The following is a 17,434-nucleotide window of genomic DNA, read 5'->3' on the forward strand; positions in this document are numbered from 1 at the left end:
TTAAAGTCAACTATTATTATGAAGCGTGGTTAATATTCAATAATTATATTATTTTCTGTCGCGTGGGCCCAAAGAAAGAGAGCCAACATCTACCTTGGGGGGAAAAAAAGTTGTATTTGTATAAGTTGGTAGCGCATATATCAAAATCAGAATCATCTTTATTTTGCCAAGTATGTCCAAAGAAAACACACAAGGAATTTGTCTCCGGGAGTTGGAGCTGCTCTCGTACGACAACAGGCAGTCAATTGACAGAGAAGGCTTTTGAGACGAAAAGGCATTGACAAAAAAAAAAACAGCCGCTGAGCAATAAAACGTTGCTAGTTATCTCGTAATGCCGGTACAATTTTTTAAATAATTTTTATTTATTTATTTATTTTTGGGACAATTTTTCAAAAAAGATCCAGAGCCCTCCAGGACTTAGAGCAGTTTGATGCCTAGTAATATAGCTATTACCAGGTGTAACCAATAAAGCTAGTGACCGCTGCTTTAGAAAATGGACGATGGATGGATGACTGACTTCATGTAGGCGCATGTTGAGACGTTTCATGCATGACACATTTTATTGCACCGTGAACACAACTGCGAAAACATAAATACACGTGAAATATATAAATAAAATAATAAATACATGGAATAAATACTTGCATAAATAGATCAAAATGTAAGAAAGAATGTCATCCATTTAAGGTGCTTCGAGTCATGCTACCACGTCTTAACAGATGCTGTTGTTCGCTTTTGCTGTTGTCGAGCATCATTTCCCCCCCCCCCCCTAGTTTTCCCTCTTAATATGGAAGGTGAGGTATCGGTTGGCGGTGCGCTGGCTCATCTCCACGGCCATGTTGTCCTCCTCCGCCGTGCTGATGTACCAGTTGGGGAAGCGCGCCGACACCAGGGTGCTGAGGCTGACGCCCGAGTCGCGCTTGTAGAAGAGGAAGCGCAGCATGTCGCTCTCGGAGGCCACGCCCATCAGACGCTGCCTGTCCTCTACCGGCTCCAGGTGCAACGTGGGCCTGGTGCCCTCCTGGTGGCACGACAGGTACAGGTCGGTGCCCTTGATGCCCAGGGCCACCGGTCGGGCCTCCGTGTTGGGGGACGGGTGCACGTAGGTGGACATGTTGAGGTGCACTGCAAAGCATGACAGACCAAACGGCACGTTAGTACAGTGCCGCCTTGACATACAAGTTGAATCCGTTCCGTGGCCACACTCGTAAATCAAAACACGGGTCTTGTGACTCATCTTTGACAACAACAACAAAATGTTGTAACATGTTTTTAAATAAAAATAGCATTCTACAATACTGTATTTTACACAATAAAAACATAGAGTAATATCATAAATGGAATAAAATGTAAATAAACCCTTTTCGCCTCATGATTTCATGTGTTAATTCACACGCCTGCTTATGTTTGTGCACATTGGCCAACAGGGGGCAATATAATACAGATGTTGATAATATACTTAAGGTTTAATGGTGTGACACGAAAAAATACTATTGCAACCAAGCTGCCGTAATATTACTGTTGTTTTTTTTTGCAGAGGATAAAGAATCTATGCCGGTGAATATTGTTATGCTGTCCGTCGGCACGTGCTGCCGCACCGTATGTCTTCAAAAATCCTCTGTTTAAATGGTTCTAACTACTGTAAAATTGATGCCAGTTTCTTTAGCCTGTCGATGACATTTTGCATTGTTTGTTAACATTCAGGTAGGTGACCTTTGTAAGACAAAGAAAGTTAAGTCAGTTTGATTAAATTCACAACGTGTGTTTGTTTTGACAGTGAAATACAACTTTATAATGACTCATACTAAAAATGAATAAAGAATGAATGCATTTAAAAAGAAAAGACCCTGTGTAATTTAAAAAAAAACTAAAAACAAATAATAAATCATTTTTAACAGCAAAAGAAAAAGATTTATGGGCTTTATTTGGTATTACTTAACTTAAATGTGGTCACATTTTTGTTCATGTCAGGGCTTGAATTTGTTCAAACAAATGTAAATAAAATGTTGAGAAAAGAAAAAGAAAAATATAATATTAGCAAAAAAGTTTCCAGTTCTTTAAAGTATATATATATATATATATATATATATATATAAGAAAAACATACTTTTTAGGGGCTTTTGTGAAGGCTGAAGTTTGTATTGTATTGGATGTTAGTATTTGTTGTATTTAATGTAGGACAGGCGACGATGAGCTGTCATTCTGTTGAGTAAACTGAGAATGTAACATGGTGAAATGTGGCAAGAAACACAGTTTGTGTGTGTGTGTGTGTGTGTGTGTGTGTGTGTGTGTGTGAATATAAATGTAGAATTAGTGTACGGTGTCCAGACCTTTGCGGCGGCTGCTTCCTCCCTGCAGTGTGACAGCGTGCAGCTCCATGCTGTCTCCGAGCAGCACCAGACTTTTGTTCTGGCTGTCGGTCACGGTGCACTGATACTCCCCCGTCCTGGTGAATTGATTCACCGGCGGTCGCCCCTCGGGCATGTGGATCACTGAAACAAACAAAAAAAAAAAAAACATGTAAGACTGGGAAACATCAAAGGCTTTTGTCTTGCAAAGAAAATGGACTTGCGAGTTTAATTTGTTCCATACAAAAACATACAGTCATCAAATCATTAAATAGAATGTAATTAATTAAAGAGTTTCAGCTCATATTTTTCAGGCTTTAATTCAACCGACATTGCGCTTCACCTTATGTTGTGCCGTGGCCACCGGGGGCCAGTATGAAACATAGAGATGATGCACAGAGATTTGATGGCGCAACACAGAGAATAAGCTTCAGTAACAGTAGTTTATCACAGAGTATAAATGATATAATATATTCACATGAATATTGTGCATGTGAGCTACTGCACTGTTTGTGTTCAAATATCCATTGTTTAAAGGTTTAAACTAACTACCGCACCATCAATCCTACATTTGTTAGCCCGTCTTTGGCGTTTTGCATTGCGTGCTAGCAGACTTTCGTAAGACAGTTATGTGGTTTGGTTAAATATGCACCAAACATATTTATATGGAATGAATATAACCAATGGCTATTGGATGGAATTTGAGAATTACCTTCAACGATGTCATCGATCATGATGTTGAGGAAGCTTTCCCCGCTGAATTTAGTCCTGAGGGCCGTTTCGGTGCGGCTGCCCTTTAACCTCTCCATGGCGACCACCAGGTTGACCACTTTCCTCATGGTCAAGGGATGATGGCAGAGCTCCAGGTCTAGTCCCGCGGGCAGCTTGGGGGTCATGGGGCATCTCGTCTCTGTGGCCATCTTTTCAGAGATGTCACATGTTGTTATATACTTTATGTACACATCCATTGTTACCGACTAGTCTTGCTGCTTTTATTTACATTATATGAAAAGTATAATTTTCTGTTTGTATATTACTAGGCATGTATAGCTGTCAGTCAACTGAGGATTTATTGATATGTCTTTTTTTTTTTTTTTTTTGCTACATACAATGTGGCTAACCATTCTTGCTGCAGTTCACGTTCACTTCTTTCAATATACTGTATCAAGTATATCATAGTACAGTTTTCTGTTAATATGTAGACTCTTTATTAATACACGTATAGTTTTTAGACCGGGGTGTCAAACTAATTTTCAGTGAGAGCCACATAGTAGTTATGACTGTGAAAATCATAAATATATAATCATCCATCCATCCATTTTCTGAGCCGTTTCTCCTCACTAGGGTCGCGGGCGTCCTGGAGCCTATCCCAGCTGTCATCGGGCAGGAGGCGGGGTACACCCTGAACCGGTTGCCAACCAATCGCAGGGCACATAGAAACAAACAACCATTCGCACTCACAGTCACACCTACGGGCGATTTAGAGTCTCCAATTCATGCATGTTTTTGGGATGTGGGAGGAAACCGGAGTGCTGGGAGAAAACCCGCGCAGGCACGGGGAGAACATGCAAACTCCACACAGGCGGGGCCGGGGATTGAACCCGGGTCCTTAGAACTGTGAGGCTGACGCTCTCACCAGTCGCCCACCGTGCCGCCAATATATAGTCACCCCATCATATTAGTACGTGTACAGAGTATGTCTTTTTATATAGTGTACGTAGACATCTGAAGCTGGGCTCAACCGTAGAAACCAGTACACTGCGACTGACTATTCTTGCCGATTTTGTTCACATTTCACATCTGGATATTTAGTATGCATAGTATAGTAGTGTTAATACTGTACATAGACTATTGATTGATATGTTACATGTATACCTTTTTTGCTACCTACAATGCTGCTGACTATGGCTGCTGTTCATATTCATATCTGCATATATATAGTATAGTGCAATGATTATGGTATAGTATTCTAACAATATATAGCTTATTTATGGATACAGTTATATTTTTATGCCACATAAAATGCTGCTGACTATTGTTGCTGCTTATTCTCTTCTATTGTACAAAAATAATCAAAATAAGGTACCTTGTTGGTGGTGTGTAGAAGTTGTAGTATTAGTCGTAGTTCACTGGTAGGAGCAGTCAGTTGTATTGTTGTTGTGGTTGTGCTTGCGTGTTGGGACTTTTATACAACTTTGGTACCACCCGAGGAATTTCCCTCCACACGCACAGGAAGTGGGATGGTGCATGGTGATGATATCACACCTCTGAAGCAATACTGTATTGTCAGGTAAATCTGTGGGATGTTAAAAACAGATAGTATCTCATTTGATCCTCAATCAATGTGGGTGGGGGGGGGGGAGTCAATTAAATGAAGTGAAATTACAGTAAAGTATACTTGTAAAGGAATACATTCAAACAATTAAAATAAAATAAATTACATAAAAGTTAATCATTTGTTCTTGCATCGCTGAATTGTTTAAATACTACTAGTACTACTATTAACAACAGCAACAACGACAATAATAATAATAATAATGAAAACTAACAACAATTGTAAAGTGTAGAGTTAACCCATACCTGTTTATTGCTATTTCCTGTTGAAGTTTAAACATAAAACAAAGAGAATTACATGTTGTGCCTCCTTATAATGTACAATACTACAATGTGCTGTTTTTCTTATTAAAAAACAAAATGTTTTTGGGATGCGGGAGGAAACCGGAGTGCCGGGAGAAAACCCACGCAGGCACGGGGAGAACATGCAAACTCCACACAGGCGGGGCCGGGGATTGAACCCGGGTCCTCAGAACTGTGAGGCTGACGCTCTAACCAGTCGTCCACCGTGCCGCCCAAAATATTCCTTTTATCTAAAAATTGTTTGATACTCAATTAATTATTTGAATACACAGGAGAGGACACGCAGTCGCAGCCACGTTGTACATGTTCGGGGGATTCGTCCATCGTCCCCGGCGTCTCCAGTGTCACAGATGTGGAGGATTCCTCCAGCGTCCCTCACTTGAAAAGAGAGTCCTCTGAATTTACTTGATTTGAACATGTGCATCGGTTGCACATGATTAAAAATCTGTTCAAATGACCTAATTTACCCCTCTACTCCTAAAAACATTTGAACAGATTTTAATCTTGTGCAACCGATGTACATGTTCAAATTACATTCAAAGGATTCTTTTTTCCAGTGCTGGCACCACTGGTGTCACAGACGCGGAGGATTCAACCCTCGTTCCCGGCATCTCCGAAAATAAACTTTATTCTCATTATATTCTGACTTTTTTTCCTCCAGTTTCCCCCCCCCCCCCTCATAATATTTAGAATTTCTTTCCCTCTGGGTATATGCAACTTTTCCCCCATGTCGTCATATTAAAAAAATATTCCCTTGAAAAATTGGACTTTTTAACTCCAATTTCTTTAGATATTTGTTTGTCTATTGTTGGTGACTAAAATAATCAGGACTTTTCAGACTGTTTTTTTGGAATTCTTTATCGTCAGAGTTGAGGTTCTTTTGATGCAAGTAAAAATTCCATCTCGCTCAGTTGTTTGGTGTTGCATAAGCGCGGCCGTGTTTATGATTTCATCACTTCTCCTCACACCGCCAAAGCTCAGACTTGCACGCACATCGTTTCGAAGGAGGAAACCATGATTGCACATTCTTCCCTTAGAGCGCTATTTAATAACTTTAGTTCGGCTGCTTTCTCTAAAATAAAGATAAAACATTGGAATCACATGATTGAAAATGTATTTTTTTTAGAATGGCGTCTTACTACTACAGGAAAAACATTTTTTTTAAGTTTGACACTAACGGAATGAAGTCATATTTTTCAAGACAAAAACTATTATATCTTGGGAAAAAGTCGCAATCTTAAGCAAATAAAGTTGTCTTTTTTCATTAATAAATAACCTTTTGGTGAAAAGTTATTATATTCTGCAAATTCAGGTGGATAAAAAATCAAAATACTGCGAGTAAACTTTTTTTTCTGAGAAAAAAAATCATATAGTCCTTTTAAGATTTTTGTTATTGAGGTAAAAAAAACATACTTTTTTTTTTCCCGATAAAAAGTTATCAGGTAAAAACTCATAATCTTAGAATTATTCTTTTAAGAAAAAGTTGTAGCGTTTAAAAAAATTAACAATATTATTTTTTCTAAACAAACATCGTAGCATTACACAAAGAAAGTGAAAACAAAACATTTGAGTCATAAAACATCATGTTTTGTAGAGACCAAAAAAAAGCAGTAACAATCATCGATGAAAAAATTAATATTTTTTTCAGGATAAAAGAAGGTTTAAATACAAATGAACGCACAAAAAATAATTAACCAATCATAAAAAAACAAACTATTAATTCATATCATATAAAAATCAAGAAATTGAATAAAGTGAATAGTAAATTAGAAAAAAACATTTTTTAAATCTAAAAAAGATAACTTTACTAGAAGTCCCCGTAAAGTGAAAATAAATGCCTTCTAAATTTGATTTGTTACAGAGAAGTGTGTTGTTACCAACCCTGCCAAATTCGAAAGCTCAAAGAAATCGCTGAGTATACAAATGGAAGCTTCAAATTTCAACGATTGCCTCTGCTCTCAAACGCTGTGAGTGTCTGCTGAATGTGTAGTACCACGCCCTGCTGAAATGGATGCGAACATCCCTGCAGTGGGTGGGAAAAGTATCTGAACCCTTTGGAATTTCTTAAAATGTGGTCTGATCTTCAGGTAAATCACAAAAATAAACAGTCTACTTCAACGAATACCACACAAACAATTATATGCGTTCATATTTTTATTGAAAATAACAGGGAGGAAAACATAAGTGAAACTCTAGGCTAAGGATTCTCCTAGTGCTAATCAGAGTCATGCGTGAGCCAACCCGGAGTCCAATCAATGAGACGAGCTTAAAGGTTCTCTGGCCACTAGAAAACACCAGCTGTTTAGAATTGTCTCTTGCCAAGACGCATTGCCTGATATGTACCATATCTCGCTCAAAACAGCTCTCAGAAGACCTACGATCAAGAATTTTGACTTGTACAAAGCTGTACAAAGTAAAGAATATTCCCCGAGGTAAAAAAAATAGAGTCCTAGAGTATCCGCTGAAGACTTACAGAAATCACTGGCACCTGTCAACATTTCTGTTGACAAATCGTCCGGAGATAAAACATTAAATAAGAATTGGGTTCATGGGAGAACACCGAGGAGGAAACCGTTCCTGTCTAAAAACAAACCCAAAAAAAACAAAAAACTTATTGCACTTTTAAAGTTTGTTAAAGAACACTTGGGTGTTCCACAGCATTACTGGCAAAATATTCTGTGGACAGATGAAACCAAATTGTATGTGTAAAATATGTGTACTGGTGTGTCCCAGTCAAAGTCCTGACCTCAACCTGATTGAGATGCTGCGGGATGAAATCAAGAGAGCTATTCACACCAAATATCTCAGGAATCTTGCTGAACAGTTTGGGAAAAAAGTAATGGTCCAAAATTCGTCCTGATCGTTGTGCACGTCTGATCGACAAGTACAGGAAATGTTTGGTCACGGTCGGTCAACCAGGTATTAAATCCAAGGGTTCACTTACTTTTTCCTCCCTGTCCTGTGACGATGTTATGCTCTATAAAAATATGAAAACATAATTATTTGTGTGGTATTAGTTTAAGCAGACGTTGTTTAGTGTTGTGATTCAGATGAAGATCAGATTACATTTTATGACCAATTCGTCCAGAAATTTAAGAAATTCCACTGTACGTTTGAGCCGCGAAAATATATCTGCTTAAAGCCTCTGGTGGCTGGAATACATCCCACCAGGTCGGCGCTGAGCTTTCCACGCTGCGACCAGAGGTGTTAGCCACCAGCTAGCTCGCGAGGTAACCGGGGCTTCTCTTGGCCAGCGGACAGCGGGTTCGTGCAGTCACCGCTTCGCTTGGGGTTGTGTCGTGTCCACAGAACAGGGACACTTCAGGGAAAGTCGACCGAAACAAAGCGGCACGTCATGCAGCCTGTGGCTTCCACGAAATGACAGATATTTGACCACATACTTCCTGTTTGTTGTATACACACAATCATTTGCGTTCCAACATACTACAGTTGCCTGAACAGCACAAAATATATAACGCTTGGGAATTTTAATAACAACACCCAACTGTTCTGGAAATTGTGACATCCAGGAAAGATGCATTTTTGGTGTGCAGGCATAGCTAGCTAGCTAACGGCACAAAGTCATGGTAGAAAAGGGCCAAGTAAATATAACTAAGCAACACGCAACTGTGCCGAGTAACCGTCAATACGAACAAAGACACTCGATTTCTTATATAGTGATGGAAGGTCGACTCGTGCCAGAAAGCCCAAGTGCATTCCTGGGCTTTGTTTAAACCGCGGCCCAAAAATTCGGACAACTGAAATGGTGAAAAACAATATGAATGCTGTATTTCCACAATTGACCATTTGATAGTTCGAAGTCTTTGCACGTTTTCATTACTGTATCTGCAAACATGTATAATGGATTTGGAAATTAATCTTGTTTGAAAGTATGACATTTTTCCTCTGAAATAATAATTGTATTTTAGTAATATTAAAAAATTGCCTAAAACTATGATTATATTCTCTGAATCGTCAAATTCTCCCTAAAAATATGACTATATTCTTTCAAAGTTATGACTTTTTGTGGAGGACAATTTTTCCAGAAAGAAATTAGGTCACATAGTTTTCAGTAAGAAAGTGGTTTATTTTTTGACAATAAAGTGGCATTTTTGCTATAATAATAACTGAAGGAATACGATTTCCTTGCACAACTGGGGCCTCGTACAAAGACTTGCGTGGATTTCCGACTGAAACATGGCGTACGCTCAAATCCAGAAAACGCCGGACGCACAAAAATATCCAGATGTATGAATCTGTGCGTATGCATGAATCCAAGCACATCTCCTTCGTACATCCCAATCAACGTAGAATTGAACGCACATGTTGGAGTAGCCGACCCCTGCCTGTCCACGGCCACATTTAAATATGCAAATCATATTTAATTTAAGCAGGCAGCGTGGGTTGAATTTGAGTGCGAATGGTTATCCGTGTCTATATGCGCCCTGCGACTGAGTGGCGACCAGTTCACGGTGTAGTCTGCCTTTCGCCCGACATCAGCTGGGATAGGCTCCAGCGCCCCGTGACCCTGAACAGGATAAGCGGTGTTGAAAATGGATGGATGGGTATTTAAATGAACCCTGCACCTCAGATCCCAATCTCTGCATGATCAGAAAAAAAGGAAAATGAGCAAGGTAATGAAGAAAAAATATTTTTCTGAATGTGAAGTTGCTCAATGAAGTGGAGGTGCGCAAGAAAATCCTCTTTTGGCACGTTGTTCTCGTGCGTTTAAAACAACAAGGGAAAGAGGAGTGAATGATGTGAAGCGGAGGACAGCTGCCCACCACCGAAGTGTGGCCAAAGCAGGGGGAGGAATCGGCGCCGAGGGTCTCACCCCGTTCGAGGAGAGAATCGCTGCGATCGTGGGTGACACTACTCTCACATGTGGCTGACTCTGATTACCCCCAATGTAAATACCGTGTATTTTTATAACTCACAACAAATGTGTTCCATACAGTAACCTACACCCAGCCCTATGAGAGAAAGGTTCACGTGTAAATGTATGTATGGTATTTGTAATAAATCTTTTGGCTTCAAATAGAAGCACATCAGCATATCAAAGAGGATATCAAAATGTTGACTCCTGGAGAGAGGAGAGGACACGCAGTCGCAGCCACGTTGTACATGTTCGGGGGATTCGTCCATCGTCCCCGGCGTCTCCAGTGTCACAGATGTGGAGGATTCCTCTAGCGTCCCTCACTTAAAAAGAGAGTCCTCTGAATTTACTTAATTTGAACATGTACATCGGTTGCACATGATTATAATGTGTTCAAATGACCTAATTTACCCCTCTACTCCTAAAAACATTTGAACAGATTTTAATCTTGTGCAACCGATGTACATGTTCAAATTACAATCAAAGGATTCTTTTTTCCAGTGCTGGCACCACTGGTGTCACAGACGCGGAGGTTTCATCCCTCGTTCCCGGCATCTCCGATGCAACAACCGGCTGCTGCTGCTGGCCCGACTGGCCGTGTCCTCACCTGCGCTGGAGTCACAAGACGAGATTGTTAGGGCATAAATAAATGTGCGGTTTATTTATCGCACCGCACATTTCCACGGTCATTCCGGTCTTGATAGCATCTGAACTTTACCGTGAAAAGGAACCTATGCCACGTTTTTGTGCGTATGCACCTTTTGTACATGAGGCCCCTGGTCACCCATAAAAGTCAACAACAAGAGTGACTTTGACGTCAAGCGTCGGGCGTGTTCCAACAAGCGAGAGCACTTCCACGCGGCAGTTATGACATGATTTTGTGAAGACTTGTTGCCATGTTTGTATTTTCTAAATTGTTTAAAATAACATTTTAAAAAATTGAAATGTAATCACTTCCACACGGAAGTGCCTCAAGGCTGAGGAAGTGAAAGGGTTTGACTTATTTTTAAAATTGAGTCTAGGAATGTTTGGCAGTTACACGAGTGGGAATTTTCTTGGCCAAACCAGTTTTGAGTAGAAATGATAAAAAGGCTGATGAGGAAAGAGCCTTTGGTGCATTCAAACCCACGCACACACCTGCCCAGCATGTGCTTAAAAACATCCATTTGGATGACAACACCGAGGTGGCTTTTGGTTGATGCCTTCACTCGGTTTGGCTTGCAATTCAATGCAAATAATAATAAAATACAAAGAATAAAAGACCCTTGACAACTTGTAAAATCCTTTGTATTTTTAATTGTGAGTCATATTAATTTGTGAAAAAGTCATTGTTTTAAGATTTTAAAATCAGATTTTTTTCCAAGAAAAAAGGTCAAATTTCCGTACAAAAACATAAATCCTATAACACTAAAGTTACTTTTTTCTGGCTAAAATTTGTAAATTTACAAAAATTAAGTTGTATTCTTCCTGAGGAAGAGTCAGAATCTAAGAGGAAACAAATCAGATTTTTTTCGGAATAAAAGTCAGATTTTTGTAGAAAAGCGGTCATAATTTTTCATGCAATGCATATTTCTTTTTATAGAAAGAGAAATATGCATTGCATGAAAATGTCTTATTTTTTTAGATGAAAAATGTTGCAAGTCTGTTAAAGTTATGAGAATATAGATAGGGTTTTTTTTTTTTTTTTTAAATGTATAAATTTGTGTTTGGGAGGAAAAGTAGCAACCATAATGTAACAATATGTTGGATATATTTTACCCAACATTATAAAAAAATAGACAAAAGGAATGAAGACGCTGGTTTCTTTTTCGCATGAGGGCGTATGGGACATTGTTCAGATTACAGCCTCTCATCACGCTCTAAACAATCTCTCCCATCGCTCCTGCATTTATTTGAAAATAGGGAGGTTTCTAAGTTTACAAGACAACACACTAGGGGTAGGGTTTCAAGGTGAAAACATGGGACCAACACGTCCCGGCCACGTCCTTCTCTCTGATGATTCCTGCCGAGTCATCTTCTTGAAGGGGGGGGGGGGGGAAAGGGGGGAAAAAAAAAAAAAAAAAAAAAAAAAAAAAAAAAAAAAAAAAAATCATACTAATGCAAGCCAAGCAAATAACTGCTACAATATATTTAACACAATAATAGTTATATTTTTTTCCAAATAGTTGTTTGTTATACAGAGGGGGGGGGGGGAAAGAAAGAGGGGGAGAAAAAAAAAAAAAAAAAAAAAAAAAAAAATTGTACGAAAATAGAATTTTTCAATTAAAAAAACATTACAAGAATTCATACTGTACTGTTGTTGATAAAAAGTCTTAATCTTACAGGGAAAAAAAGTATTTTTTAAAAAAATAGATTTTCTTTAAGGAAATAAATGACAAAAATATGTATTTTAAAGGGGAAAAAAAAAATCTATACATATACAACTATTTGCAAGACAATATTTTGTATGGGATTATAATGTGGTCAAGAGTCCTCACATCCTCTGCAAGTAGCCTACTGGATAACTTATTGTAAGCCACTGTAACATTAGGCACAGTTTAAGCACACACTGGGCTTAAATTTAAGAAACATTTTTAAAAACAGTACTTAAATATTTATTTCATTAAAATGCATTGCACATGAAAGTTACATAATTATACCCAAATTGTTTATAACAAACTGTTTTAAAAGATTAAATTGAACTGTATTGTACTGAGTCACTGATGGTTTAGTAGTACACTCGCCTGACTGGAGCAGGCAGAGTGGGTTTAGTTCCCACTCAGTGACCGTGTGAATGTGGCTGCAAATGGTTGTCCGTGTCTACTGTATTTGTGCCCTGCGACTGACTGGCAACCAGTTCAGGGTGTGGTCCGCCTTTCGCCTGAAGTCAGCTGGGATAGCCTCCAGCGCCCCTAACCGGTCATGAACGGAACCCAAAAAAAAAAAAAAAAAAAAAAAAAAAAAAAAAAAAAAAAAAAAAAAAAGTTTAATATCCTGGCAGAGGTCGGTACACAGGCAGGCAATCCCAAAAAGGCAACAGTATCAAAAAACGTGAGGCAAATAATCAGAAGAGGGTCTAGTCTTACTGTGAGTCTGTGACGTGGAAACAAGGAATGCTGGAACGCGACGACAAGTTACAAACTTTCGACGCGAAAGAATGAGACACGAGGTTAAATGCAAGGTGTGATTAGGGTGAATGAGGGACAGGTGGTGAAGATGCTCTTAGGAGCAGGTGTGTATGAAACAGGGGGAAGACAACAACCGGAACACACACACTCATGACAGTACCCCCCCCTTAACGGCCAGCCCCGGAGCCCCTGGATGCACAACGTGGAAATCCCGAATGGGCGAGCCATCCACGATAAACGCAGACAGCACCCATGAATGTTCCTCAGGCCCATAGCCCTCACAGTCCACCAGATATTGAGACCCCCTCCGACAAGACAACAGCCACCTCACTGTGAAGACAGAGCCCCCATCCACGAACCGGGGGGAGGAGGGGGCCTGGAAGGCGGGACCAGAGGGGACTCCCGGGCGGGCTTGAGCAGGCTGTCGTGAAAAACAGGCTGGAGCCGCATCGACCTTGGGAGCCTAAGCTTCACGGTGACAGGGTTGATGATCTTTGTGATGGGGAAGGGCCCAAAGAACCTGGGAGAGAGCTTCTGGGAGTCCACCCGGAGTGGAATATGCTTGGAGAGCCAAACTCGCTGACCCACTTTGTAGCTCGTGGCCGGTGTCCTCCGACGGTCAGTTGCGGTCTTGTAGGACCGTCCCTGGCGGAGCAGCCTCTGGCGGGCTCGCTCCCAGGTCAATGCCGCTGGATCTGTGGACTTTGGCGCTATGGCAGGAAATAGAGATGGTTGGTAACCATGCACAAACGTGAAAAGGCGATAGACCAGTGGATGCAGAGGGGAGAGAATTGAACCCAAACCAGTTTCTGAGACCACAATTGTGGCTCCTGTGAAGAGAGACATTGGAACCCAATCTCCAGGTCCTGGTTCAGCCTCTCAGCTTGGCCGTTGGTTTGAGGGTGAAACCCAGGTGACATACTTACGGTAGCACCTTTGAGAGTGAAAAACTCCTTCCAAAATTGCAAAATGAATTGGGGACCCCTCTCGGATACCACTTTCTTAGGGAAACCATGGAACTTTAATACCTGGTGTATCATTAACTCGACAATGTCTTTAGCTGAGGGGAGCTTCGGAGTGTAATGAAGTGTGCCATCTTAGAGAACCTGTCCACAACTGTGAGAATGGTGGTATTTCCTTTAGAGGCGAGCAATACTGTCACAAAGTCTACAGAAATGTCTTACCAAGGACGTTGTGGTATTGGCAGGGGTCGCAACTCCCCAGAAGGACGTTTACGAGAGGACTTGTTAGCAGCACATACCTGGCAAGCATTGACATAATTGGTAACATCATTTCTAACATTGGGCCACCAGGAGCGCTGTTTGACCACAGATTGAGTCTTGGCAATGCCTGGGTGACATACAGTCCGGTTAGCGTGGGCCCAGTGGATGACTCTTCCCCTTAAGGTTGGAACCATATAAAGCCTGTTTTCAGGGCTAAGAGTGTTCTTCAGAGCCTCCTTTACCACAGTCTCAATGTCCCAAACAAAAGCAGAAACATGACTTGGGGAAAATGGTTTTAGGGTCGGACAAAGAATTCTCTGTGCAGAAAATGCGCGATAAAGCATCTGGCTTACCATTTTTAGAACCATGTCGGTAGGATAACGTGACATTGAATTTAGTGAAGAACAGAGCCCATCTAGCCTGCCTCCCATTTAATCTCTTAGCAGATTTAAGATATTCCAGGTTCTTGTGATCGGTCCATACTAAAAATGGAGTATGTGCCCCCACTCCACCAAAGCCACCTTGACTGCCAGCAGTTCACGGTCATCAATGTCATAATTTCTCTCGGCTGGGGTCAGTTTTTTGGAGAGATAAGCACGAGGATGTAACTTACAATCTTTGAGACATTTCTGGGAGAGCACTGCTCCTATGCCGGCATCAGACACTTCAACTTCTACCACAAACTGCTGTTTGAGATCTGGCAAAGTGAGGATGCGAGCGGAGGTAAAGCTCAATTTAAATTTTTGAAAAGCTGCCTGACAAAGCGGGTTCCATACGAAAGGTCTTTGTGGCGAGGTAAGGTCATGCAAAGGAGAGGCTATAGAACTGAAATCTCTAATGAACATTCTGTAGAAATTAAACCCCAAGAACCTTTGTACGTCTTTGCGTGACATGGGAGTAGGCAAATTAGTCACGGCATCAACTTTGCAAGGGTTCATTTCGATTTCACCTGGAGCCAGCACGAACCCCAGAAAATAAACGGACGCCTTGTGGAACTCACATTTCTCAGCCTTGACATATAGTTCATTCTGCAGTAACCGCTGCAACACAGAGCGGACTTGAATGATGTGAGTCTCCTCATCTGGGGAGAATATCATCTAAATATACAAAAACACACATTCAACATGTCACGCCAGACATCATTGACAAAGTGCTGGAAAACAGCTGGAGCGTTAGCTAGTCAAAAAGGCATCACCAAATACTCGTAATGTCCCATTGCTGTGTTGAATGCCGTTTTCCATTCATCCACCTCCCTTATCCTGACTAGATATGCATTTCTTAAGTCTAGTTTGGTGAAAACCTTAGCTCCCTCCAGGAACTCAAAGGCGGTGGAGATGAGAGGACGAGGGTACCTCTTTTTCACAGTTATGTCATTGAGAGCTCGGTAATCGATACAGGGTCGCAGAGTCCACAAAGAGAAATTCGGCTCCCGCAGGGGATGAAGATGGGCGACCGATCCCGGCTGCCAGTGATTCTTCCACATACTCCTTCATAGACTTGTGTTCCGGCCATGAAAGAGAATAACCTCCCTCGTGGGGGTGTGGTTCCAGGCAGCAAGTCAAGTGCACAGTCATAAGGTCTGTGGGGTGGAAGGGATTTGGCCTTGAAAAAAAAACATCTTTAATGTCCGTCCTGGTAACAGGTGGGCTCTTGAGATAAGTCAGGATCCCCAGATGGGGTCTGTGGATTGTCATTTGAAACATAGCCCTGAGTGTCACATGGAGGCTTGAAAGAGTTCTGAGCACAATTGCTGCCCCTTGACAGAACATGCCCAGAGGACCAGTCAATGTGGGGGTTATGTAATTTCAACCAAGGGTTCCCTAAAATAAGGTCATAATTAATCACGTCAAAAACTAATGCGTTCAGAGTGAGAATCAGGAAATGTTAATGAGTGTTTGTGTGCGATGAGTGATCTTGCCCATAAAACTGCCCTCTGCAGCATAGGTGTTGCAGTGGAGTTTTATTTGAAAGGTTCTAAGGTGACCCCGTCTAACGAGGAGGGAGTTGAGTAAGTTTGCGTCAGAACCAGAGTCAATTAATACAGGTGTATACATTTCTTGATCAGGAGAACATAGTGTCACTTTAGGAAGAACCCATGTAGGGTCTTCCTTAATGAAATTCACTCACCTCTCCCGTGCCCTTGCTACCGGTACCAGCAACTTTGACGTGACAGTTGCTCACGGAATGACCAGACTGACCGCAGTAGAAGCGCCGCCCTTCCCTCACCCGGCGTCGACGTTCCTCAGGGGAGAGACGGAACCTGCCCAGTTGCATGGGTTCATCCGTGGTGACTGAGACTGGCAACAGGGATCTGCCTTGGTTTGGCTGGTCACCGAGGCTCGTCCTCCAAGTGCGCGGTAACGCAGCCCTCCGCCGAAAAAATATCGACAAAAGCCTCGTCGATTTTACGGCGAGAGCGATGAGAGTGTCCAAGTCTGTCGGCAGGTGTAGCGGGACCAAATGATCCTTGACGGCGGGAGATTGTCCTTGAAAAAAATGCAAAGAGCAGTGACGCAGTCTATTACTCTCAGCTGCCAGCATGCGAAATCAATCGCGTAATCTGAAACCCTGGGCTTGCCTTGGTGTAAAGTGACAAGGGAGCGAGCTGCCTCACGATCTGGTGTGGAAAACTGAGGAAAAAAATGAAAAAAATTAAATTAAAAAAAAAGTTGTTCCATCGTCTTTCAGAAAAAAAAAAAAAAGCCCAAGAATGACACGCGGCGGAATTGCAGCTCCATTCAGCAGTAGCCCACGCTACCGCACGACCAGTCAAGTGGGAAATGACGAAAGCAATTTTTGCCCGCTCGGTGGAGAAGGCAGCTGCCTGCAGCTCAAAGTAGCGTTCGCACTGAGTGATGAACGGCATAAATGTTCCCAGAATCTCCAGAGAACCTCTCCGGTCGAGAGAGCACATGGAAATGTTGGTACCGTGGCGGTATCGGGTGTTGTGCCAACTGGTTCCTTCTTCTGAATCATTTTCACAAGAACTTCAAACTGCGAGGCTACCCGTCTCATCATTTTGCCCTGATGCTCTGACAGTCCCTCTAGATGAAGGTGGAGTCTGCTGGGTCCATGTGATGGCCAGTTCGTTCTGTCATGAACGGAACAGAGGATAGGACCCAAAAACGCACGACTCAAAAACAAATGGACAGTTTCCAAAAAGAGAGGCTAAATATACGGGCAGAGGTCGGTACACAGGCAGGCAATCCAAAAAAAGGCAACAGTATCCAAAAACGTGAGGCA

General features: G+C 41.6%; 1 protein-coding gene across 1 annotated transcript; it reads right to left on the reverse strand.

Moving 5' to 3' along the window:
- Positions 1-541: 541 nt before the first annotated feature.
- il1b (interleukin 1, beta) lies at positions 542-4,543 on the reverse strand. The gene is made up of 4 exons (XM_061672310.1): positions 4,435-4,543; positions 3,061-3,268; positions 2,331-2,492; positions 542-1,125 (listed from the first exon to the last, which is right to left on the reverse strand). The coding sequence occupies exons 2-4, from the start codon at positions 3,266-3,268 to the stop codon at positions 770-772; spliced, it is 726 nt and encodes a 241-aa protein (XP_061528294.1). The 5' UTR covers positions 4,435-4,543; the 3' UTR covers positions 542-769.
- Between the last annotated feature and the right edge of the window lie 12,891 nt (positions 4,544-17,434).

The sequence above is a fragment of the Phycodurus eques genome, chromosome 3, assembly GCF_024500275.1.
Source record: "Phycodurus eques isolate BA_2022a chromosome 3, UOR_Pequ_1.1, whole genome shotgun sequence".
NCBI classification, from domain to species: Eukaryota; Metazoa; Chordata; class Actinopteri; order Syngnathiformes; family Syngnathidae; genus Phycodurus; species Phycodurus eques.